Here is a 25,192-nt window from a genome sequence, read left to right on the forward strand (position 1 = left end):
TCACTCGGGTCGCTGGCCAATCTTCACAGCTAACTTCCCATCCATTTGGAAACTCTGAACGACCAACATACATTTGGGCGGTAGTATCTTTGCTGGAAGAGTCTTTCTGGGCCCCTTCTCTTGCCAACATGGGAATCCAAGATGGCGCACGCTCTACTGAACATGGAGGGCCAGCATGGCGGAACTTGGGCCCAGACCCAAGCTAGAGCTCTCGCCTGCTGTGTGGCTGCAGGGAGGTTACTTAACCTCATTGTTTATCCATTTTCTCATTTTGCATTTTATTGTGAGACAGGGTCTCCCTGAGTTGCTTACGGCCTCGCTTTGGCGGAGGCTGGCTTTGACCTCGCCATCCTCCTGCCTCACTTTGGCCCCAGGTTGGGGGAATCTGCAGATGCACAATGATGAATAGCAGGTCTTCTTTTTCTCTCTTTTTGTGGTGCTGAGGATTGAGCCCAGGGTGCTCCATGACTGAGCTACATCCCTCTGAAATTGCTCAGGCTGGGCTTGAACCTGCCACCCTCCTGTCTCAGCCTCCCTAGCAGCTGGGAACACTGGTGCGTATCGCTGTATGAGGCTGCAGACAGCTCATAGACTCAACTAGGACGCTCACATCTGTACTTGGCACCAGAATTCCTTAGTGTAAGAAGCAAGAAAACTGGTTGAATCCCTCTGGGCTCCCGAATAAGGTCTAAAAATTTTTTGAGAGCCCTGGAGATCCCAGTGACTCAGGAGGCTGAGGCAGGAGGATGGCAGATTTGAGGCCATGTCAGTCAAGCGTTCTACCTTTGAGCCACAACCCCAGCCCCTTAACTGTAGTTTTTAATTTTTTTTAAATGTTGCTCTTAATTGTTTTACAAAAATTACGTTAGCCTGGTAAAGAGGTGCATGCCTGTAATCCCAGCAATTCTAGAGGCTGAGGCAGGAGGATGGCAAGTTGGAGGCCAGCCTCAGCAACTTAGTGAGACCCTGTCTCTACATAAAAATAAATTTAAAAAAAATGGGGATGTGGCTTTGTGGTTAAGCATCCCTGGGTTCAATCCCTGGAACCAAAAAAAAAAAAAAAAAATCAGAATTCTTTTTGGTAATCTTGGAGCCATATTTGATTTCGTGACCCTGTTCACTGGGCACATCTGTTGAATGCTGGTTGAATGAATCCTTTCCTAAATGACAGGTTCATGGGAGGCTATGTTTAAACCTGCGATTATAATTGATGTACCGTGGCAGTGCCCAGCCTGGGAACCTGGTAAATATTTAATTATAGTAAAGACTCCAGCCACGCAGCCCCGTGGTAGGAGCTCGGCACTCGAAGACCAGTGTCCACAAATGTAGGAGCCCAGGGATCGACCGGCTGCAAGTAAGTAAAAACACGGATCTTACTGCAATTGTGTAGCTGGGCAGGCTTGCGTTTTTGAACCACCTGTGAGGTGGAAAGTAGAGAGGGTTGGTTTTACCAACCTCTAGTTCTTTGTGCATTTTCTAGAGCTTTCTACGCAGGGGGTCTTGCAGTGGAAGCTCTTGTTTTTGACTTATTTCCCTTCTAAGATCTGTGAATGTCATTGTCTGGGTCCCTAATCCATTCCTTGGGGTTGCCCAATCCATGGGATGCTGGCAGTGGAAGACTTGGATTTCCCATCCCCTCCCCCAATGGGCACCTTGTTGGGGATGCTGGGTTTTGAGTAGGTGGCCAATCTTGACATTTCGCTTACAATCCATTTGGAACCTCTGGACTACCACCAATATGGCGGCAGTATCTTAGGTGGGATAGGCTTTCTGGAACCATTGTCTTGTGAACATGGGAATCCAAGATGGCGCACGTCAAGAAGAACATGCAGGGCAATCAATGCAGGACTTGGAGACAGTCCTGAGCTCTAGCTGTACTGTGTTTTGTAGCAATCGGTGCCATCTGGTTTAAGAGTTTTTAAGCCATGGGGACGAGGAGTATCGTTGGGTGGCAGAATGACAAAGGCTTCGTAAACCCAAAGTCTTGGCCCCCCATCTTGGTTGGCAGATGACAGCTTTATAACCTGTGAAGGGGGTTTTGCAGCTCATTCTGGTGCAATCCATGTCATCTTGCATGATGTCTCTGCTCTGAATAAATGGATTCTGCACATATTTATATTTTTTTTGAAAATTTTAAATTGATTTTTAAAAAATAAATGACAGCAGAATGCATTACAATTCTTATTGCACATATACAGCCCAGTTTTTCATATCTCTGTATTTAAAATAGATTGACACCCAAATCAAGTCCTCATATATGTACTTTGAATAATGATGACCACCACATTCCACCATCATTTCTAATCCCCTGCCCCCTGCCTTCCCCTCCCACCCCTCTGCCCTATCTAGATTTCATCTAACCCTCTCATGCACCCCCTTCCTATCTCACTATGAGTCACCCCCCCTATATCAGAGAAAACATTTAGCATTTGTTTTTTTGGGGGGATTGGCTAACTTCACTTAGCATTATCTTCTCCAATGCCATCCATTTACCTGCAAATGCCATGATTTTGTTCTTTTTTATTGCTGAGTAATATTCCATTGTGTATATATGCCACATTTTTTTTATCCATTCATCTACTGAAGGGGCATCTAGGTTGGCTTCACAGTTTAGCTCTTGTGAATTGTGCTGCTATAAACATGGATGTGGCTGTGTCCCTGTAGTGTGCTGTTTTTAAGTCTTTTGGATATAGTCCAAGGAGAGGGATATGGGTCAAGTGGTGGTTCCATTCCCAGCTTTCCAAGGAATCTCCACACTGCTTTCCTTATTGGCTGCACCAATTTGGAGTCCCACCAGCCAGGTAAGAGGGTACCTATTTGCAAAAGGCAGAAGGAATATATTAGAAACATTCTAACAACATACTGTGATCTAAGTTGTGCAAATGTGTGCTGTTGATCTCTTTAAAGTTGAGACACATTAATATTTGTGGTTTGCAGGCACCTCAAACTTTGGCAAAGAAATATTGGAAAAGCCATTATTTATTATTATTATTATTAATTTTGAGACAGGGAATCACCAAATTGCTTAGGACCTCACTAAGTCATTGAGGCTGGCCTCCAACTTGCAATCCTCCCACCTCAGCCTCCTGAGTCGCTAAGATTAATGGCGTGCACCACTGCATCCAGCTTAAAACCCTTCAACGTTTTAAAAAGCTGAAGTCCCCCTTCATCCACAAATCCACTTTCTGTGGTTTCAATTAAGGACACTCATATCACTTTTATTGCAGATTATTGTCATTCGTAACCTAAGTTAATATTACTTTTGTTTTTTTTTCTTTGTTTTTTTATCTCTTGCTGCTTTTACTTTATCAGTGAAACCTTATCATATCTTTGTGGGGTTTCAAGCGATTGATGGTTTCAGGCATCCCCTGGGGGTCTGGGAATGGGGCGATCACAGAACTTGCTGAATCCACAGCGGGTAGTAGGAGAGAGTCAGGATTTGGAACTATTCGTAATGCACAGCGTTCGGTATCAGCCAAGAAGGGAATCGTCCTTCCTTTGCTATTCGTCTACCTCAGAGGGTTCTTAACCCAGGGAGGAGATGGCTCGGACCCCAGGGGGCTGTTTGGTAATGACTGGGAACCTATTTATTGCTATACGGGTGGAATGGGGAAGGAATCCGGTGTGTGCGAGCCCAGAGAGGCTGCTGCACACCCTGCAGTGCACAGCGCTGCCCAGCACAGACAGTCTCCAGCCCCAGATGCCCACGGTGCAAAAGTGACTCTGGACAAGATGCTTTGGGTGCTCAGATACTTGCTGGAAATCAGCCGTGTTATTGATTATTATGTTTTAGAATAGGATTGCACCTTTTTTTTTTTTTTTTTTTAAATATGTGGCAAAATAGGGGAACTCAGATTTCATCTGAGGACACAGGAATTCACCGGAGCAGCCGAGGGCGGGGGTGTAATTGCAGCCGCTCCTCACGGAGAGGTCACAGATGATGGGGAGGTCACATCCTGCCCCCCTTTTTTTTTTTTTCTGAAGATGAAAGAACCTCGTAAAAGTGATTGTCGTTTATGGTTGACCTGGGATATTGGGGACAGAGCCTTACAGAATGACAGGGCTTTGCCATCAAAGACACCTGGGAGACCGGGATGTGCACCCCCTCCCATTTCACAGGGAACGTTTTAAAGTCTAATTCCCTGTCTGTGGAAAGGAAGGGGCAGCTTTTGCATTTAAAAAATAAAAATCAAAGACTTGCAAAAATCAGGCAGTGCATTCATGTGCAATGGGAACCTTCTTTTCAAAGTTCGATCATATGTATATATTGGGTGCTGCTGGGGGTGAGGGCTCTACCTCTGAGCTGCACCCCAAACCCTTAAGTTAAACATTAAATAACCATTCTAGGTAAAGGGGCAGCTCCTGTCTTTACCATCTAGATCCTTTTCCAAACCGCTGCGCGTGCCTCTGCTTGCAAATTTGCACCATGCTTCGAAAATGTTCATGCACAAGGGACATTTTGACAGCTGTGCGCTAGAAATACCAGGCCCCCTCCCCCACCCCGCATGCTTTTTAAGGAAAGCTTGCTTTAAAATGTAAATTTCATGCACAGAACTTGGAAGGGTCTCCCCCTCTTACAATGGATCCAGCTCTCTCCTGCTTTGATGCTAGAGACACCAAGAGACTCATGTCCTATAGGATCTTTCCCCACTTGTCTTCGGAGAGCAGATGGTTCAATTCGGCTGTGTCTAAGAAACAGCCTTACCTGCCACATCTTTGATCCTGGCTCCCGCAATCCCCGACACACACCTGCTTTCTTTGGTGACTGTCCCTTTTGCAATATTTAGCGGCAACTTATGCAACTTATCTCCCCACATACTTCTTTCCTAATTTAAAATCGATTGCTCTTTGCATAGGAAGGCACACTATCTCATCACCCTTAAATTTCATTTTCTGTGCTTGCTGGGGTTATGTCTAGGTTTAGGGGCTCGTTGACCACTGGTGTCTTTTTTGGTCTCCTTCTAATTTATGTATAGAAAATGTAGCATGAGGGATATTTTTGGTTGTTTTTTTTGTTTGTTTGTTTGTTTTTTCTCTCAATGTGACATTGGCTGATGATTGTTCTCGGCATGCAAAAGGATTATCCAATTATTCATATTCATTTTCTACGGGTGCTGCAATGAATTACCCTAAACTGGCTTCTGGAAGCAACAGATATTTATTTCCTCTCCATCCTGGAGGCTGGGGTGCGAGGTCCAGGGTGGGCAGGGGGGGCTCCTCCCGAGGCCTGTCCCCTGGGCTCGCAGCCGCCGTCTTCTCCCTGTGTCCTCCCGGGGCCGTCCCTCTGAGTGCGTCTGTGTCCTCATCTCCTCTTTTTATAAGTGCCCCGGTCCGGTTGCGTCAGGGCCACCCTAGTGACCTCAGTGGACCTCAATTATCTTTTTAAAGATCCAGCTCCAAACGCGGTCACTCCCTGACGTCCCGGGGCCCCGGGTTGTCTCCCAGCCATAGTGGAAGAGGTCCTTGAGCCCATCATTCCGGCCACTCATTCCTTTATTTGTCCAAGGGATTTCGACCTCGCTGGGGACGTCCACTTCTGGGCCAGCCCTCGTTGAGCCCTTTTGCTTGTGCAAGAACACCTTCCCCTGTCCCTTGCTGGGGGACATGCCCAAACGTTCCCTGGCGACATCACGGGACACTCTTCTCCATCCCCTGGATTCCCCATGTCCTGGGGGAGGGGGTGGCCTCTTCTCCTGTCACCCAGAGTTGGTGACACGCTCGATCATGTGGGATCCACCCGTCTTCCTTCGTTTGGAGGTCACAACCAGGTCCTGGCGCCTGCCATTCTCTTCCTTGGTCTTTGGGAATGACCATCTGTCCTCTCCCTGCTCACCCGTGTCCGCCATTTTGAAATGGAACCTGGATTTGGTCCCATGGATTCCCACCCTTCCTCTCTCCTCCCCATCTCGGTGGTCTGTCCTGGTTTTGTTCTGCTCAATGGTGTCCTTGAAACGCCCTTGTCTTAGCTTTGGTTCCTTGCCATTCACGGAGACCGTTGTGCTGGTGGCTAGGGACGTCCACAGTGGTTCTTCCCAATCGCGGGTTGGAGAAACGTTTCCAAAGCTAGGGACAAAGTGGCTGCAAGTCGAGCGTTCCCGATCCAACAATCTGGAACCCCACCTGAGCCCGCAGCGGACACCCCTTTTGAGACCCAACATGAACAGCAGAAGCGGAAAGTTCCACACCCGAATCCCTGTAATGAGTCACGGTTCAAATGCAGACACCCTAAAAAAATTTTTGTATAAAATACCTCCAGGCTCTGGGATGGGGAAATGTAAAGGCACTTTTGTGCTCAGCCTCAGGTCACACTCTGCAGACATCCCAGGTGACACATGGACGTATGGCACTATTTTTAAAAAAAAAAAACGGATTTTTTTTTTTTTCTGATCCCAGGCATTTGGGATGATGCATGCTCAAGTTGCATTAGCAAATATCGAAGAGCCTCCTGTGTGTTCACGAGGGTTTCTGTCTCTGTCCCCTAACGTCTTGGGAAAGTCTAGATTTATTTGCTGTGGATTTACCTGAATGTTCCCTAATCTGTTGCACAATGAAATAGTGACATAGAAAAATAGTGGTTTTTTTTTTCTTCTTTCTGATATCAGGGATGGAACCCAGAAGTGCTTTACCACTGAGCCACATCCCCAGCCCTTTTTATTTTTTATTTAAAGACAGGGTCTTGCTGAGTTGCTTAGGGCCTCACTCAGTTGCTGAGGCTGGCCTCCAAATTTGATCCTCCTCCCTCAGCCTCCCACGTCGCTGGGATCACAGTGGATGCACCTCTGAGCCTGGTCACAGTGTGAATTTTATTTTTTATTTTTAGTAGTGGTTTCAATGAGGTCAGGTCTAATACAAAAAGACCCATAATATTCAGCCAACGGGGTGATGTATCATAGGGACAAAATAGGAATAAATGTGTGGAGGAGCCTCGGGGATTAGAAAGCCCCATAAACCACAGGGTGGTGCTGCTGCTGAGGTGCATCACCTGCAGTCTGTCCTGCGGGGTCTTCTTAGCCTCCGCCAGCGCACCAACTTGGAGTCACCGGAGCGCCCTGGAAATCAGATCCCAGATGACACCAGTCTTTGGATTCTGAACATGGGGTCACGTCATTTTGGGGGAACCTCTCTTCCCATGCACAATCAACTCGGTCTCCAAGAAGCTGCAAATTCAAGCTCCCCGGGCTACAGAATTTGCCTGTCGAGGAGGACGTGTGGATCCCCTGTGGAGGAAGAAATGTCACTTAGCCGAGCGCCACGGAAAAGTGAGGTCAGGGGCGAGTCACCGTATGGCTCCAACCCAGAAGGGCTGGGGAGGTCAGTCTGCAAAGTGTTTTGGAAGTCGGCCTTTGGATCTACCTCGCTCTCCATAGACCCCATGAGCTCCATGTAGGCTGAGGTCACATGTTTGTCATTGTGGATAGCAATCCAGGGCTCTCAACGTCTTCTCTTCCGTAGGTCACAGAACCAGGAGCCATGGGACGGCCACTCTGCGGCTGGTGAGTCGCCCACCTCGCGCAGGGGTCATTTCCTGGGTCCACAGGGAAGGCTTCCTCCCCAGGGAGGCTCCGTCCTGCCCGAGTCTTCCTGCTCTTGGCCCCGGAGATGGGTGCTCAGATTCCCCCCGTGGGATTGTGCCCTGGCCACCGCTCAAGCTGGGCCTCCTGGAATTGCGACTGTATTTAAAGTCACGCGGTTCACGGTTGACGTGTCCTTGTGGACTGGGGCATTAAGGTTTCTGCAGTAGTCTGGTCTGTCTGCTCGACCTGTATTATCTATGCAGCTACTGTCCGTCTCTTCACCTATTGATTCTCTATCTATCTATCTATCCATCTTCCATCCATCTTATCTATCCATCCATCCATCCATCTCTACATCCATCCATAAACTCTATCTCTATTATCTATCTATCTATCAACTATATCTATCTATCCATCTCTATTATGCATCTATGTATCTATCATCCATGTATCCATCTATTTATCCATCTTCCATCCATCTTATCTATTTATCACCAACCCATCCATCCATCTCTCATCCATCCATGAACTCTGTCTATGTCTATCCATCCCTATTATGCATCTATCTATGTATCTATCATCTTCCATGTTTCCATCTATTTATCTGTTTATTCATCCATCTTATCTGTCCATCCATATATACATTCATACATCCATCCATACATTGATCTCTCCATCCATCCATGAACTCTATCTATCCATCCATCCATCTTCCATCCATCTTATCTATCTATCCATTTACCAATTCATCCATCTCTCCATCTATCCATGAAGTCAGTCTATCTATCTATCCATCCATCCATTCATCAATTCATTCATCCATCTTCCATTCATCGTGTCTATCTATCCACCCATCCATCCATCCATCTCTCCATCCATCCATAAACTTTATCTCTATTATCTAGCTATCTATAACCTATCCATCTCTATTATGCATCTGTCTATCTATGTATCTATTGTCCATGTATCCATCTATTTATCTGTTTATCCATTCATCTTATCTGTCTTTCCATCCATACATACATACATGGATCTCTCCATCCATACATGAACTCTATCTATCCATCCATCCATCTTCTGTCCATCTTATGTATCTATCCATCTACCCATCCATCCATCTCTCCATCCATCCATAAACTTTATCTCTATTATCTAGCTATATATAACCTATCCATCTCTATTATGCATCTATCTATGTACCTATCTTCCATGTATCCATCTGTTTATCTATATATCCATCTATCTTATTTGTCCATCCATCCATCCATACATACATAGATCTCTCCACCCATCCATGAACTCCATCTATCTATCCATCCATCTTCCATCCATCTTATCTATCTATCCATTCATCCATATATCCATCCATCCATGAACTCTACCTACCTATCTATCCATCCATCCATCCATCAATCTATCCATCCATCCATCTCTCCATCCATTATCTATCTATCTATCATCCATCCATCCATCTCTCCATCCATTATCTATCTATCTATCTCTATTATCTATGCATCTAACTCTATTGCTATCCTCTATCTATCTATGCATCTCTGTATCTATGATCCATGGATGTATCTATGCATCTATCTCTATCATCCATCCATTTATCCTTGTACTAAGTATCCACCATCTGTCTACCATCTATCATGAATCTATCACCTATCACTCCTATCTATGCCTCTATGTGCATGTCTATGTATTTAGCAGCTAATTCTCTCTCCATCTATCATACCTACATATCCATCCACCATCCATCATCTGTCCATCCATCATCTCTCTTATCTAGGTATGTATCCATCCTTCCATACATTTGCTCTATCTGTCCATCTATCTATCCATCATGGATCCATCCATCCATCTGTCTTACATCTGTCCATCCACCTATCATCTCTACCATCTGTGTATTGACCATCTATGTATCTCCGTCATCCGTCCATCTCTGTCCTGTACCTACCTATCGTCACATCTCCACCTGCTCATGGAAATATTTCCCTTCCTACTTTTTTTTCTTTACCTGTGAGCTTACCCTCTGCAGGTATCATATTTGGTGAGATTTTGCTTCTGGCTGTTCTGCCAAACACCTCCAGGTCTGGCTCTCCTCTGTGGGACATTCAGGACTCAAGCCTAGAATTGTGTTGTCAATGACAATTTATTACAGCCAAAGGACAAAAAAACCAACAAAATTAAAAACCCAAGAAATGAATAGACTATACAATCCTTTGCCTATGCAATTTTAAGAATACGCAAAACTAATTTTTCTTTCTTCCTTCCTTCTTCCTCCCTCCCCCCCGTCTCTCTTTTGTGCGGAGGGGTACTAGGGACTGAACTCAGGGACCCTCGACCCCTGAGCCCCATCCCCAGCCCTATTTTGCATTTTATTTAGAGACGGGGTCTCACTCAGTTGCTTAAGGCCTCGCTTTGGCTGAGGCTGGCCTCCAACTTGTGATCCTCCTGCTTTAGCCTCCGGAGCTGCTGGGATTACAGGTGTGTGTCACCGCGCCCGGCAAGACCTCACTTAAATTGCTCACATGTGGTATGATATTAACACAGAACATGACGACTTAAAAAAATACTGACTTTACAATAAGTTACCCAGGTGTATCCTATAATGAGAATCAATAAATTGCGCCAAATGCACACATTAATTTTTCTTCCTTTTTATTTTCTCTCCCCCCCACCCAAAAAAAATATATATATATTTTCAGGAAGCGCTGGCTGTGGATGCCCCTATACTGTCTGCTTGGTAGCCTGAATGGGACATTTGTGACATGGAACTCTAGGCCCAATATCGTCCTGCTGATGGCGGATGACCTTGGTTTGGGTGACCTGGGCTGCTACGGTAATAACACCGTGAGGTAAAGATGCCTTGTGGGATGTCCGCCTGCTGTGTCGGAGCCCGTGACCCAACCCACGTCTCTACCGTCATGGGGACACCAGAGTCCAACGTCAGTATATTGGGTGGGGGATAGCAGAGGTGGCCCAGGACGCTGGATGCAAAATGGATATTCATGCAGCATACAGTGGAGACTACAACATGCACGATGTGTCCTTTTGCATTTGGCTAGTTTAACTGAGCCTCAAATCCTCAAGCTTTGTCCACGTCAGCGAAGATTTCGGAGCTTCCTACATTTCGTCTCTACTCACAGGAAATGCCCAGAAAAACCTCAGATGTTCGGTGGGACTGTGAAAGTAACATGCTCAAGTTCATATGAATCGTGATTGGATAGGCTTCTAGCTGCTTTTTAAAACTTAAATTTTTTCTCTCTCCTTTTTTTTTAAAAATCTGTAATCATTACAGATTTACACAAAATTTTGTATTGACTTTGGAGACTTTAAAAGATTCAACAGAATGGGAGATAAATTCCATACTGTCACAATTTAGTTATTATAAGAGGCTGGTTTTTCTACAAGAAACCCACTAAAATTTTGCTTCTTCTAAGTCCCTCGTTAATTTTAGGATAGTAATACCAACAAATGAACTCACTTTTCTATTGAAATGCACCTAAACTCAGACTCAAAATAAGTTATACCCAGGGAACGGTATTGTCATCCACTAATAGTTTTGCCCACAGAGTTGGTAGACCCCCCCCCTTATTTTCAAGGATCTATTCCAAGATCGCAAGTGAATTTCTCAAACTTTGGAGAGTACTGAGCCCTATATATGCTAATTTTTCCCCTACAGTAGCAGGAGGGTAGCATATACAGGGTGGATACACTGAACAAAGGGATAATACATGTCCCTGGAAGGATGGCTCAAGAATACATCGTGGTTTTCAGAACAGTGTGCAATTTAAAAGTAACTGTTTATTTCTAGAATTGTCCACCTCATATTTTTGGACCAGGGTGGAACATGGGTAAGAGAAACGTCACAACCCCAAACTGCAGATAAAGAGTGAACTCTACTCTGTTCTCTGTCTGCTCGTAACTACCAAAGCATCTAACGAAGAAGATAGATCAAGGTATCAAATAGATAGAAGGGTGTATTTTAAATTGACCAGAAATAGTCATCTCAACCCAAAAGAGAACAACTTTGAATCTCAATCCTTTTTTTGGGAGGGATTGGAAACCCACCTGCTAAATTCTCTGTATTTTTCCTGCAGCACCCCTCACATTGACCGTCTGGCAAACGAGGGTGTGAGGCTCACCCAACACCTGGCAGCAGCCTCCGTCTGTACCCCAAGTCGGGCGGCTTTCCTCACTGGCCGGTACCCCATCCGATCAGGTAGGAGAGGAAAAATGCAAGAGAATTTTAACTCATGGAAATTTCTTTTCTTCTTTCCTTCCATCCTTCCTTATTTCTTCCCTCCCTCCTCCTCCTTCTCTTTTTCTTCCTTCCTTTCTTCTAATTATTATTTAAATTTTCTTTTGTAGGGTTGGAGATTACACCCAGAACCTCCCACATGCTAGGCAAGGACTCTACCACTGAGCCACATCCCCAGCCCTTTTTAATTTTTATTTAAAGACAGGGTCTCACTAAGATGATTTGGGCCATGGTAAATTGCTGAGTCTGGCCTCCAATTTGCAATCCTCCTGCCTCAGCCTCCAGGGTTACTGGAATTACAGGTGCACACCACCACACTTGCCCAATAGTTCTACCTTTAAGTACCTCTGGAGAGATGCTGTCCCAGAATTATCCCTGAAGTGTCTCTGCATTCTCTTTCCCTTCCTCTTCAGTCCTTGTGACAAGGCAGCCATGTGGAGAGCCAGGTAGACCATCAATCATATCACAAGGTTGGATTTGAGCTTTGAGGGATGGGAACCTGATGGTTTCTAGAGAGGAATCTAATGAGACTCTAAGGAGGGTTGAGTGGGGCAGGGACAGAAATGAGAAGGGCTCCTACTAAGATGACTGAGTGTTTCACTGTGACCAAAGGACGTGACAAGAAAATAAAATAGAGGAATTAAAGTTTATTTTTGGCTCATGAGTCAGTCCATGGTTGGCCGATTCCATGGCCCTGGCCCAAGGGGAGGCAAAACAAAATGGCGGCAGGGCCTGGAGGAGGAAAGCAGCTCAGGACAGGGCACCAGGGAGCAGAGAGAGCTCTGCTCACCAGGGACAGGACAGAGACCCCAAAGGCACAGCCCAGGGACCCCCTCCTCCAGCCACACCCCACCTGATGCAGTCACCACCCAGTGAGTCCATTCAAGTGGATTAATCCATTGAATAGGTTAAGGCCTTCATAATCAAATGACTTCACCTCTGAAGTTTCTTGCACCGCTTCCCACAAAAGCTTTTGAGGGACACCTCATATCCAAGCCATAACTCAGAGCCTGGTAGGAGGGACATCCTATGATAAATTGGGACATTGTTTGCTTGAAGTTGTGTCCCAAGGTTGTGGCTTCAGAGATGAGAGTCAGAATATTTCATGCAGGTAGTTATCAGAACATGGTGCTGGATTATGCTGGGCTTGGTTGACATGGGTTGAAGCAGTTTGACGTTGGAGTGTCCTTTCCACATGCTGAAATGATTGAGGTCCCCAGGTCTGTTGCTCCCTAGTTCTGAAGTTGAAGGCACAAATTTACTTCAGGAGAAGAGATGTAGATGAGCGGTTTCCCTCTCTGGGCAAGTTGAAGTGCAGAAATCAAGTTCAAGGTCAGCCCTGTCCTGAGCTGCTCTCCTCCTCCAGGCCCTTCCGCCATTTTGTCCTGCCTCCCCTTGGGCCAGAGCCATGGAGTCAGCCACCATGGACTGACTCATGAGCCAAAAATAAACTTTTCTTCCTCTTATTTTTTTTCTTGTCACGTCCTGTGGTCACAGTGAAACAGTCATCTTAGGAGGAACCCTAAGTGTTTGGTACATGTCGTTGCTAAAAATAGTCATGCATTGATAATGTGAAATTCAGACATAACGGATGTCCTCTATTGATGTAATCTGAGAACTAGGGTTTCAAAGGAACGCCAATCAAGTAGGAGGAGGACCCATATCTATAGCTTGAATCAACCATGGATGGATGATTTATTTTTTAAAAATATTGTTTGTGTGCTATAAATTCATGGACTTTTCCTTGTTATTCTTGAAAAAAATAACGTGTAATAACTCTTTCCACACCATCTGCATTAGGTATTATAAATAACTGAGCGTGGTTTTAGAGGAATGTAAGGATGTGCATTGCTATGCAAAAGCTGAGCCTTCTTTTACAAGCAACAGCATTGGTGGGTTTTGGCACCCATGGGGTGCTCCCTGGACTCAGTCACACGGAGACACATAGGATTGCTTTTGCAGTTACAAAAGGTTGACGATTATATAGGATCAAAGGAGATTGTCGGGGTGCAGGATGGGAGAATTTGGAACGTGTCAGGGTGAACCCTGGTATTTAGCAAAGATGATTTTTGAAAGATCGACTGTGATGCTCATCTGTTAATTTTTATGAACTTAGGAATGGTTTCGTCCAATAGTCTGAACCGGGGCCTCACCTGGCTTGGTGGGTCTGGTGGGCTGCCCACCAACGAGACGACCTTGGCCAAGTTGCTGCAGCATCGGGGATACCGCACGGGACTCATAGGTAGGTCCCCATAAAATGAATGAATAATAAAAGATAAAAGACGGATGTGACCCGTAAAGCGGTGCAAGTGACATAATTGAAGGATTGCATCACGGGAATCCTGCACTCATGATGGGTTCCCTGAGAAGTGGCTCTTGGGGAGAAGTTCCACCTGGAGCACTTTGTCCACTTTCCAATGAGACAGACGAAGGGGTGATGGCATCCTCAGAAGGTCACCAGGGAGACCAAGAGGAGTCCACCTTGATTAGAGTCCAAAAGCGACGATTACCATCCCCCAGGGTGGTCACGGTGGACACTGTGATGGGTGGACTTTTCTTCTCCTTCCAGGGAAGTGGCATCAGGGTCTGAGCTGCGCCTCTCGGGATGACCACTGTCACCACCCCGTCAACCACGGGTTCGACTACTTCTACGGGATGCCCTTCGGGCTCCTGAGTGATTGCCAGGCGTCCAAGACCCCGGAGCTGCACCGCTGGCTGCGCATCCGGCTGTGGATCTCCACCTTGGTCCTCAGCCTGGTGCCCGTCCTGCTCCTGCTGCCCAACCTGGCTGGCTGGTTCTCGGTCCCGTGGAGTGTCATTGTCCTGTCTGCCCTCGTGGCTGTCCTCTTTTTCGTTTCCTGGTACTCCAGTTACGGGTTCGTCCGGCGCTGGAACTGCATCCTGATGAGGAACCACGAGATCGTCCAGCAGCCCATGAGGGCGGAGCGGGTCTCCATGCTCATGCTGAAGGAAGCTCTGGCCTTTATTGACAGGTCTGCCGTCCAGTCCTGGGGGCTCTAAAAACGTCACTGCCTTTGCATCTGTGTGTGTCTCGATGGGACAAATCTTTTCAGGGTGACATTTTAGATATTCTTAAATTTCTCCTTGGATAGGAAAAAAAAAAAAACAGAGTTAAGTTTCCTACCATTTTTGCATGCGATTTCCTCCCCTGCTCCTGTCCATAAAAGTGGAGTTCAAGTATTTTAATGCAGATCCCCTCCGTGGAGACGGGTGTGCAGATAGATTGAAATTCGCCGTGGGTCTTGGTTTTGACAGATGGAGGAATACATCTCTGTCCGTCAGCTGCTGGGGAGGGACCCTGAGCTGATGGAGACCTAGTTTTAAGATGTTTAGGTTCCTTACGAGCTAAGTGTATGTTCCAGGCATCATGAAGCAGGAAGAGGAAGAAACGAAAAAAGAGTCGTTTCTATAAATGTCATTTCCTGTATTTGTTTATGGGCCTCTGTTCGCCCTTGGTTGGTACTTACTCACCCAGATGCTCTAGATGTATTGGTAGCTAAAAACCATATTCTGTCCAGAGATGCCAGAAGAGTTCAGGTATTCAACAACCCGTTCAATATCAAGACCTGTGTTACCAGGGAATAAAAGAAAAAGTCACCTTTTTGGTCACACAGACCCAAAGACCTGACAAACACAATGTAGAGGAGGAAAAGTTGATGTGGGTCTCATGGTTTCCGAGGTTCAGTCCATAGTTGGCTGACTCCATGGTTCTGGGGAGGCAGAACAAGATGGCGGCAGGGCCTGGAGGAGGAGAGCAGCTCAGGACAGGGCACCAGGGAGCAGAGAGAGCTCTGCTCACCAGGGACAGGACAGAGACCCCAAAGGCACAGCCCAGGGACCCCCTCCTCCAGCCACACCCCACCTGCTGCAGTCATTACCCAGGGAGTCCATCCAAGTGGATTAATCCATTTACTAGGTTACACCTTTCATAACCCAATCATTTCACTTCTAAACTTTCTTTTGTGGTCTCACACATGAGCTTTTGGGGACTCCTCATAGCTAAACCATAATAATTAGAGGAGGAGAAGTTTATCTGGGGCTTATGGTTTCCAAAGTTCAGTCTGTGGCTGGTCAATTCCATGGTTCTGGCCCAAGGGGAGGCAGAACAAAATGGCGGCAGGGCCTGGAGGAGGAGAGCAGCTCAGGACAGGGCACCAGGGAGCAGAGATAGGGAGAATCCAGGGACAAGATATAGTCCCCAAAGGATACCCCTAGTGACATACCTCCTCCAGCCACACCGTACCTGCCCGCAGTGAATTGACTCAAGTGGATTAATCCACTGATTAGGCTACACCCCTCATAACCCAACCATTCCACCTCGGAACCTTCCTGTGCTTCCTCACACATAAGCTTTTCGAAGCCACCTCTTCTCCAACCCCCAACACGAGCTCTCCCCACCCACGGTCCCGCGTCCGGGTTGGGACTGGCTCTCGCTCCTGCAGCTGATCACCCCGACTTTCCGCCCCCCAGGTACAAGCGAGAACCTTTCCTCCTCTTCGTCTCCTTTCTCCATGTGCACACTCCCCTCGTGACCAAGGAGAAGTTTGTGGGGCACAGTAAATTCGGGCTCTACGGGGATAACGTGGAAGAGATGGACTGGATGGTGGGTGAGTAGCGCGTCCCGCCGCGTTGAGTCTCAGATCCCCGGGCTGCAGCAAAGCCACTAGGGACGGGTGGTCTTCAGTGACGTCCGGCTTCTTGGACATTCATGGACAGCCATGTGCGTTGGTCCAGTGCATTCAACTATAACCTGGGTCTAGGTGCAGCGATGCCCGTGAGGTATATTCCAAGATCACAGTCGCAGGTCATCGCAGGTCATCGGAGGCCAGCCGTAGAGACGTTTCCATTTTCAAAACGAAAGACTCATCCGTCAGCCATTTGTTGCAAGATCAGTGAAATGCATCGTGGATAAAACCACCCTTCCGAGCTATTGGACGTGGAGGGAAAGCCAATTCTTGGCTATTAGTGTCACAGGGCAGGCTCCGACGTTGGTGGGGGACAGGGTGGGCATTTGCCCAAAGCAAAACCACGTGTCTCCACGTCATGGCGAGGAGGACAGTGTCGATGGCGGAGGTGATGAATTGGAGGCTGGGGCAGGGGAGGAAAGGGGTGCATCCCGTCAGGCGAGGGTGGTGACGTGCTGGTCGCTGCTGACCCCCGCTATCTACACGGGATGGGTGTTCCGCCTCTCACGCGGATGTTTGACTTCGTAGTTTAATTTTCCTTCCTCCTCTGAGAGGAGGGTTTGGAAGGGTCAGGAGACACATGTCAGTCACTCATCGTAGGGCCCCTTGTGCCTCCGTATAGGAGCCTTTTTGGTTTAATCCACTTTAATCCCGGGGACACTGGACCCCTGAGCCCTGTCCCCAGCCCATTTTGCATTTTATTTAGAGACAGGGTCTCCCTGAGCTGCTCAGGGCCTCGCTTTGGCGGAGGCTGGCTTGGACCTCACAATCCTCCTGCCTCAGCCTCCCGAGCCACTGGGATGACAGGCGTGTGTCACCGCTGTGCCCAGCTAAAGGGATTTCTAGTAGGCCTGAATGACCGTATATATCGAGGTGCCCGTCCTGTCCCTGTGTCATGTCTACACATTTTGCACACGTCCTGCACATGCCCTGAGTGTTTAGGGGACTGTGTCCAGGAGATGTCTTCCCACCTGCTGGCCTATGTCCTGCTGTGTGACACGTGTCGGGACGTCCCAGGACAGTGACTGGGATTCTGCAGGACGCTCGGTGCAGCCCTGGCCGGTCCCTGCTGTCTGAAGGGGGTGCACAGGGCGGGGACAGCCACGTGGCCTGCAGTGACGGCCCTCTTTGTGACCCCTCCCAGGTAAGATCCTGGAGGCCCTGGAGCAGGAGCGGCTGAGCAACCGCACCCTGGTGCACTTCACCTCCGACAACGGCGGCCGCCTGGAGGCGCTCGACGGGTCGGCTCGGCTGGGCGGCTGGAACGGCGTCTACAAAGGTGACAGCCCCGGGGGACACCGGCTCTGCCCTGGACACCGCCCAGGCTCTGCTGCTCGGAGGCACAATCAAGCTGACCCATGAAAGGAGGCTGCAGCTCTGGGGGGCTTCCAGGGGGTGGAGGGGAAAATGTTAGGGGTGGTGACAACTTGGGACAGCAAATTCACGGGGCCTCACAGGCCACCAATGGCAGGGCTTCCCACCCTTGGCACTGGGGGCCTCTGGGGCTGGGGGTGCTCTGGGGTGGGCTGTGCTGTGCGCTGCAGGAGGTGGAGCAGCCTCTCTGGGCCCCACACACCAGGAGCCAGGAGCAGCCCCACCCAGGGTGTGAGAGCCCCCTGGACAGACAGAATGGGTAGATGACAGAGAGATAGATAGATAGATAGACAGAAGAATAGGTAGATGACAGATAGATAGATAGACAGGATAGGTAGATGATAGATGAATGACAGATAGACAGGATGGATAGATGATAGATGATAGATAGATGATAGACAGAATAGGTAGATGACAGATAGATAGATAAGACAGAATTGGTAGATGTCAGATGATAGATGATAGACAGAGGCTCTGTCCTGCAGGTCTCCTCTGCACTGTGGGCCTCTGGGGCTGGTGGTTCTCTGGGGTGGGTTGTGCTGTGCACTGCAGGAGGTGGAGCAGCCTCTCTGGGCTCTGGCATAACTCCAAGCTATGACAACTGGAAATGTCCCCAGACATAGCCCAGTGCCCTTTATGGGAAGCAGACCCTTCCAACTCCCTCTGAGGTAGTTTATTCAACAACTCAGCTGCTCCTGGGGCATCGCTAAACCACACCAACACAAAGACAATTTGAAAAAGGAATTCGACGTTGGCTCTTTTCTTCTTACCTTGGAAAACACCAAGTCGGAAAAACTACAGGGTATCAGTATCAGGGTTTCCATAGGTTACATCATCGAGCTGGGCGCCGTGACACACCCCTGACATCCCAGTGGCTCGGGAGGCTGAGGCAGGAGGATCACAGGTTAGAGGCCAGCCTCAGCAACTCCATGAGACTCTGTCTCAAAATAAAAAAAAATAAAAAGGGCTGGGGACGTGGCTCAGCGGTTAAGCACCCCTGGGATCAATCCCTGGTCCCCAAACATAGGTGTGTATCTAATTTAATCCACGGAGTCATCTCCGTGTGTGTGAGCACAGCCCTCTGTGTTCACACAAAGACGAAATTGCCTTACGATGCATTTCTCAGGAGGAATGCACCCCCATTTTTTAAGCAATGCACAAACACACACATGCACCAACTGTATACAATGACTTAATACCAAAATGTCATTATGTGGCTCTACATGTGTGTGTGTATACAGTCAGGAAAACTATCTGCACCTATTCTGATTAGTGCTGTGGTTCTTGAACCTGTGCATGTCTTGCTTTCGGCCTTGCTAAATTGCTGAGGCTGGCCTCCAACTGGCAACCCTCCAGCCTCAGCCTCCCCAGCTACTTTCTGTTCAACAGAGAACCATCTTCCTCAACCATCTTTGCTCGCAGGTGGCAGAGGCATGGCCGGGTGGGAAGGGGGCATCCGCGTGCCTGGGATCTTCCGCTGGCCGACCGTGCTGCAGGCTGGGAAGGTGATTGACGAGCCCACGAGTCTGATGGACCTCTTCCCAACCCTGTCTTACGTCGGGGGAGGGATCTTGCCCCACGACAGGTAGGAAAACAGACCCTGCTTACCGGGAGGGGTGTGTATGCAGTACCCTGCATGAGGGGGGTACTGCTTCCTGTGGGGACCCAGCTCCCTCCCTGCTGGGCACGTGGTGCAGTATGTTGGAACATGTCTTAGCATCCGCTTCCCTAAAAATGACGGTATTACCCCTTTCCATTTTTATAGAATCCCCCTCCACTTATACAGTTTCCCCTTAGGCTGCTCTAGCTTCTGCATATGCAAGAAAACATTCAGCACTTGACTTGCCGAGTGTGGCTTATTTCACTCAGCGTGATGTTCTCCCGTTCCCCTGTTGATGGGCAAACACCATATTTCCATCCTTGTTTATGGCTGTGTAGTATTTCACTCTACAGATACCACATTGTCTTGATCCTTTCATCTGACTTATAGCCTTATGTGCATGAGCTGGGTCGCCCTCAGGGCTAGGATCCAACCCTGATGCATCTTGACAACCTTCACAGCTCCCAGGCCACCAAGGTCCCTTAATATCAGTGGGTGCCCCGTCTGCAGACTCCACCAACGGTCAATCCGTTGGGGAATCATTTACGTCTGCACTGAACGTGTACAGAATTTTTTTTTTCTTGACATTATTCCCTGTAGAATAGAATTTCTCAACTGTTTTCTATCATTTATGAAAACGCTGATAACTATAAATGAATAAACGTACAGATAAGCCATTGCGTTAGGTGTGATCGGTCATCTCGTGAGGATTTAAGATGTGTAGGGTCACAGGGAGCGAGTACCCCATGTCACGAAAGGGACTTGGGCATCATATTTAGCATCCACCACATTTAAAAGGCAGCTTCCGCTTGCTCAGTATCTCTGGATGAATAAAAGGTGCGTATATTGAATTATACGCGTAGTAGATGGTGGAAATCGGGCTGGGGTCAGCTCGGAGCTTTTCCTGGGCTGCAGGACATTTCCGTGATGCATCTCTTCCAACCCGGGACCTGAGTCCCGAGGGTCTCCTCCTCGGCTCCTGCTGGTACCCAGCGCCCAGCTCACCCACCTCCCCCCCCTGTGCCCTTCTCTCCTAAGGGTGATTGACGGCCGTAACCTCATGCCCCTCCTGGAGGGCAGGGTGGCCCACTCAGACCACGAGTTCCTCTTCCACTACTGCGGCACCTACCTGCACACTGTCCGCTGGCACCAGAAGGACTGTGAGTATGGAGACCGCGGACGTGGGGAAGCGGGAGAAGGGGTGGTCTCTGACTTTCTAACCTGGGAAGGAAGGAGGAGGGGAAGGGGTGGCCTCTGCCTTTCTAACCTGGGAAGGAAGGAGGAGGGGGAGATGGAGGGAGGGAAGAAGGGTGGATCCCGCCCCTGGACTTCTGACCATCTCAGTTCTGACAGCGGCGTTGGCTTTAGATAATTCTCCATGGGGCTCACGCCCCATCAGATCCAGGTGCCATTTGGGGTTGGCATCTCCATGATCATGGTGGCCACTGGGAGTGGAGGTTGCTCAAAGGCCCCGGCTTGGAGCAGCCAGACGACTGGGCTGTTCCACTCCTTGGGATTTATCCAAACCGAACCAAAATCATGCGTTTTAGTTGATCCTGGACACGTGCAAACCCGTGTTTAGAGCAGCGTGGTTCATAGTAGCCAAAGCACAGGCCCCGCCCCCCCAAGGTGTCCATCAGCAGATGGATGGATAAAGAGAATGTGGACAATGGAGTATTATGCAGCCATAAAAAATGACATTATGGAATTTGCAAGAAAATGGATGGAACTGGAGACCATCCTGCTGAGTGAAATAAGCCGGACTCAGTGATTTGAACCTTATGTTTTCTTGTGTATGTGGAAGATAGAGAGGAAAAAAGAGGGAATCTCATAAAAATGGAAGAAACACCAGAAGAGTTCAGGAAATGGCACAGGGAGAGGAAAGAGGGGAGGTATTGGGCAATGAAAATCACCAAATTTTGTTGGGTTCATGTACAAATCTGTAACCCATCACAATCGTAATGTCACACTGGAGATGTCTTTTTCAGGCGGTACTGTGTGGAAGGCCCATTACGTGACGCCCAACTTCCACCCCGAGGAATCCGGCGCCTGCTACGGAAGCGCCCTGTGTTCCTGTTCTGGGGACGTGACCCACCATGACCCCCCGCTCCTCTTCGACATCTCCAGAGACCCTTCCGAATCCCAACCACTTACTTCTGACAATGAAGCCTTGTTCGACTCCGTCATCAAGAAGATCGAGGCCGCCATAAAGGAGCACCGCGGGTCCCTGACGCCTGTCCCTCGACAGTTATCTGTGTTCCACACCATTTGGAAACCGTGGCTGCAGCCATGCTGCGGGACCTTCCCCTTCTGTGGCTGCGACAAAGAAAGTGACGTCCTGCCCACGGCTCCATGAGCGGTGGGGTCACTAGTTACCCGCCGCAGACACGCTGTGTCAGTCAGATTTTCATTACTGTGACAAAACACCTGAGAAAAGTCAATTTAACTGGGAAAGCTTCACTGGGGACTCATAGTTTTGAAGGTTCAGTCCATTGTTGGCCAACTCCATGGCTCTGGCCCAATGGGAGGCAGAACAAAATGGCGGCAGGGCCTGGAGGAGGAGAGCAGCTCAGGACAGGGCAGTCTGGTACCAGAGAGAGAGGAGCCAGGGACAGGATATAGTCCCCATGGTCACTCCTCCATTGTCTTATTTTGTCCCAATAGGTCCTACCTCCTTCAGTTTCCACCATTTTTCAATGGTCCATTCAACTGTGAACCCACCAATGGATTCACCCACTGAGGAGCTCAGGACTCTTAGGGGAACATTCCAGATCCAAGCCACACCACATGCCTGAGTGGGTCTACCATTTTGGATCAAAATGGCGGCCACCACCTGGTTCCAATCCCCAGCCTTTAGCTCCTCTTCAAGTTGCACTGGGAGCCCACAGACAGGAAGGTGGATTCGTGCCACTATTGGGAGGGGGTCCAGTTAGTAGCCCCTCCTTGCAGACGCCCGGCCCCTGCACCTAATAAATCAGAGTCATTTCATGTCCCCAGGGGGGTCTCCATGGAGCCTGGGTGTCCTGCTGAAGTCAGTTTGCAAACCTGGTTGTTCTTTCCTTTCTTCTTCTTTCTTTGTCTTCCTGCTGGACAAGGACCTGGTTCTGAGACAAGATGCCCGTCCCCTGCCAACCCTGCGACGGGGCAGGACTTTCTCTGCCTTCTTCATTGCGTGTGTGTGCGCTCACACGCGTGTGTAACGGGGAGGACTCTGTCCTACCCTCACCAACAGCTGAGAGCCTTGTACAGGTGACTTTGTGGGAGTCACCTGCTGCAAAAGAAGCCCTCGACGAAGGTCATTATCACCAATAAATACCATGACTGATGTCGTTGGCGTTAAGTGGCATCCAGGGCTGTCCCCGGGGGTTCCTGGGGGACAGAAGAGGAGAGACCATCCTCAAAGGAAAACAGGGAAATGGCTACAGCTCGATTTAAGGGAAGGCAGGTGCACGCCCCGGGGGTCATTCCAAACAGATAAAGCCAAATAGACCACAGACCACAAAAGGCAGGTACCTTCAAGTCATAGGAAAAAATGACATTAAATCATCATCAAGGCTAATGCCGAGAATCGATTAAATTAACATCAATGTTGAATATTGACATTATCATTAATCTATGATATCAATGCTATTAATGTAATGATATTAATGTTAAATATCAATATTATTGATAGAAAATTCATATTGATAAATAATAAGATGACGTATAATAATATGATGATATATAATATAACATATAATAATATGATAATATATAATATAATATATAATAATATGATATATAATGATACAATGATATATAATAATATAATGTATAATAATACAATAATATGGAACAATATGATATATAATAATACAATAATATATAATAATATGATATATAATATTACAATAATATATAATATAATATATAATGATACAATAATAATATGATCTATAATATTACAATAATTTATAATATAATATATAATAATACAATAATATGGAATAATATGATATATAATAATACAATAATATATAATAATATGATATATAATATTACAATAATATATAATATAATATATAATGATACAATAATAATATGATCTATAATATTACAATAATTTATAATATAATATATAATAATACAATAATATGGAATAATATGATATATAATAATACAATAATATATAATAATATGATATATAATATTACAATAATATATAATATAATATATAATGATACAATAATAATATGATCTATAATATTACAATAATTTATAATATAATATATAATAATACAATAATATGGAATAATATGATATATAATAATACAATACTATATAATAATATGATATATAATATTACAATAATTTATAATATTATATATAATAATACAATAATATATAATAATATGATATATAATCATATAATAATATATGATAATATATTAATGTAATATATTATATTAAATTATTATATATAAATGATATTATATGAATCATATAAATTATTTATATATAGTAATTATAAATTAGCACATATAAATAATTTATGCATATATAAATTATTAATGTATAATTTTTGTTACATTAATATTCATTAATATAATACTTGTGACAATTATTAATAATAATCAACATGAATTACTAAAGAATGACTATTAAATTAAAACTTGAATTACTATTAAAATATGAAGTAATACATATTAAAAGAGCAATACTAGCCACAGTGGGTGTTTCAAGATGGTCCAATGATCTCTTCCAAGTGTGCAGGTCGCCATATGGATCTCAGACTCCCAGCGTCTGAGGTTAGCATGACTTTTTTTTTTTTTTTTAATCAAAAATGCCCAATTTGGGGACACGTTAGAGGAACACAGTGGAAATTAACCAGCACGAGATCCCGGGAGTCGTCAGATTCGTTGAGAAAGGAGGCGGGGGGGGGGGGGGGGGGTGCTGAGGACGGGGACCAGGAACGGGTGTTTCATGGGGACCCAGTTTCAATTTGGAAAGATGAGAAAGTTCTAGAAACAGGTGGTGCTAATGGCTGTCCATCAAGGTGGGTGTTCGGAAGACGCCGGGACTGTATGTTTAGACGCGGTCCAAGTGAGCCGGGTGCGAGGGCGCACGCCTGTCATCCCAGCAGCTGGGGAGGCTGAGGCAGGAGGATCGTCAATTGGAGGCCAGCCTCAGCAATTTAGCAAGGCCCTAAGCAACTCAGGGAGACCCTGTCTCTCTATAAAATACAAAATAGGGCTGGGGACGGGGCTCAGGGGTCGGGTGCCCCTGAGGTCGATCCCTGGTACCCACAAACCCTGATAAAAAAGCAAATACAATTTCTGGTGGATGGGAGTCCAGGAGGAGCCATTGATTCCAAGGGACAGACACACTGAGGTTGGTGACATGGGGCTGGCAGAGTGGCCAGGGGGAAGGGGACACTCAGGGGACTGGACAGGCTGCTGGGGAGCTGCAGGACACAGCAGCCCAGCTTGGGAGTGGTCCAATATCGCCCCCTGTCCAAGACCCCGGGGCTGGGCTTCCTCTTGCCTTGTGGGCAGATTTGCTAGAATGTTCCTTTGTCTTAGAGACACTCGTTTGGATACATTTCGTGAGGCGGGTCAAAGACGCCTTATTTTAAAAAAAAATCAGCAAATGATGGTGGCTCAGAGCAGAAAGAAAAAGCAAAGTGAGTTTCTATGGAGCACCTTTACCTCTTCAGGGCTGTATGCTATTTCTTCCAATCCTTGAAAGAACATTG

The 25,192-nt window shown here is 46.9% G+C and overlaps 1 protein-coding gene across 1 annotated transcript; it reads left to right on the forward strand.

Moving 5' to 3' along the window:
- Positions 1–3,454: 3,454 nt before the first annotated feature.
- On the forward strand, positions 3,455–21,814 carry LOC143639919 (arylsulfatase H-like). Its single transcript, XM_077107944.1, is given in 11 exon segments — positions 3,455–3,468; positions 3,874–3,948; positions 10,298–10,372; positions 11,618–11,739; positions 13,895–14,020; positions 14,348–14,771; positions 16,270–16,406; positions 17,629–17,763; positions 19,281–19,443; positions 20,497–20,618; positions 21,447–21,814. Coding segments are annotated over 11 exon segments (1,761 nt in total).
- Positions 21,815–25,192: the final 3,378 nt, after the last annotated feature.

Source organism: Callospermophilus lateralis (assembly GCF_048772815.1).
Source record: "Callospermophilus lateralis isolate mCalLat2 chromosome Y unlocalized genomic scaffold, mCalLat2.hap1 SUPER_Y_unloc_1, whole genome shotgun sequence".
Lineage (NCBI taxonomy): Eukaryota > Metazoa > Chordata > Mammalia > Rodentia > Sciuridae > Callospermophilus > Callospermophilus lateralis.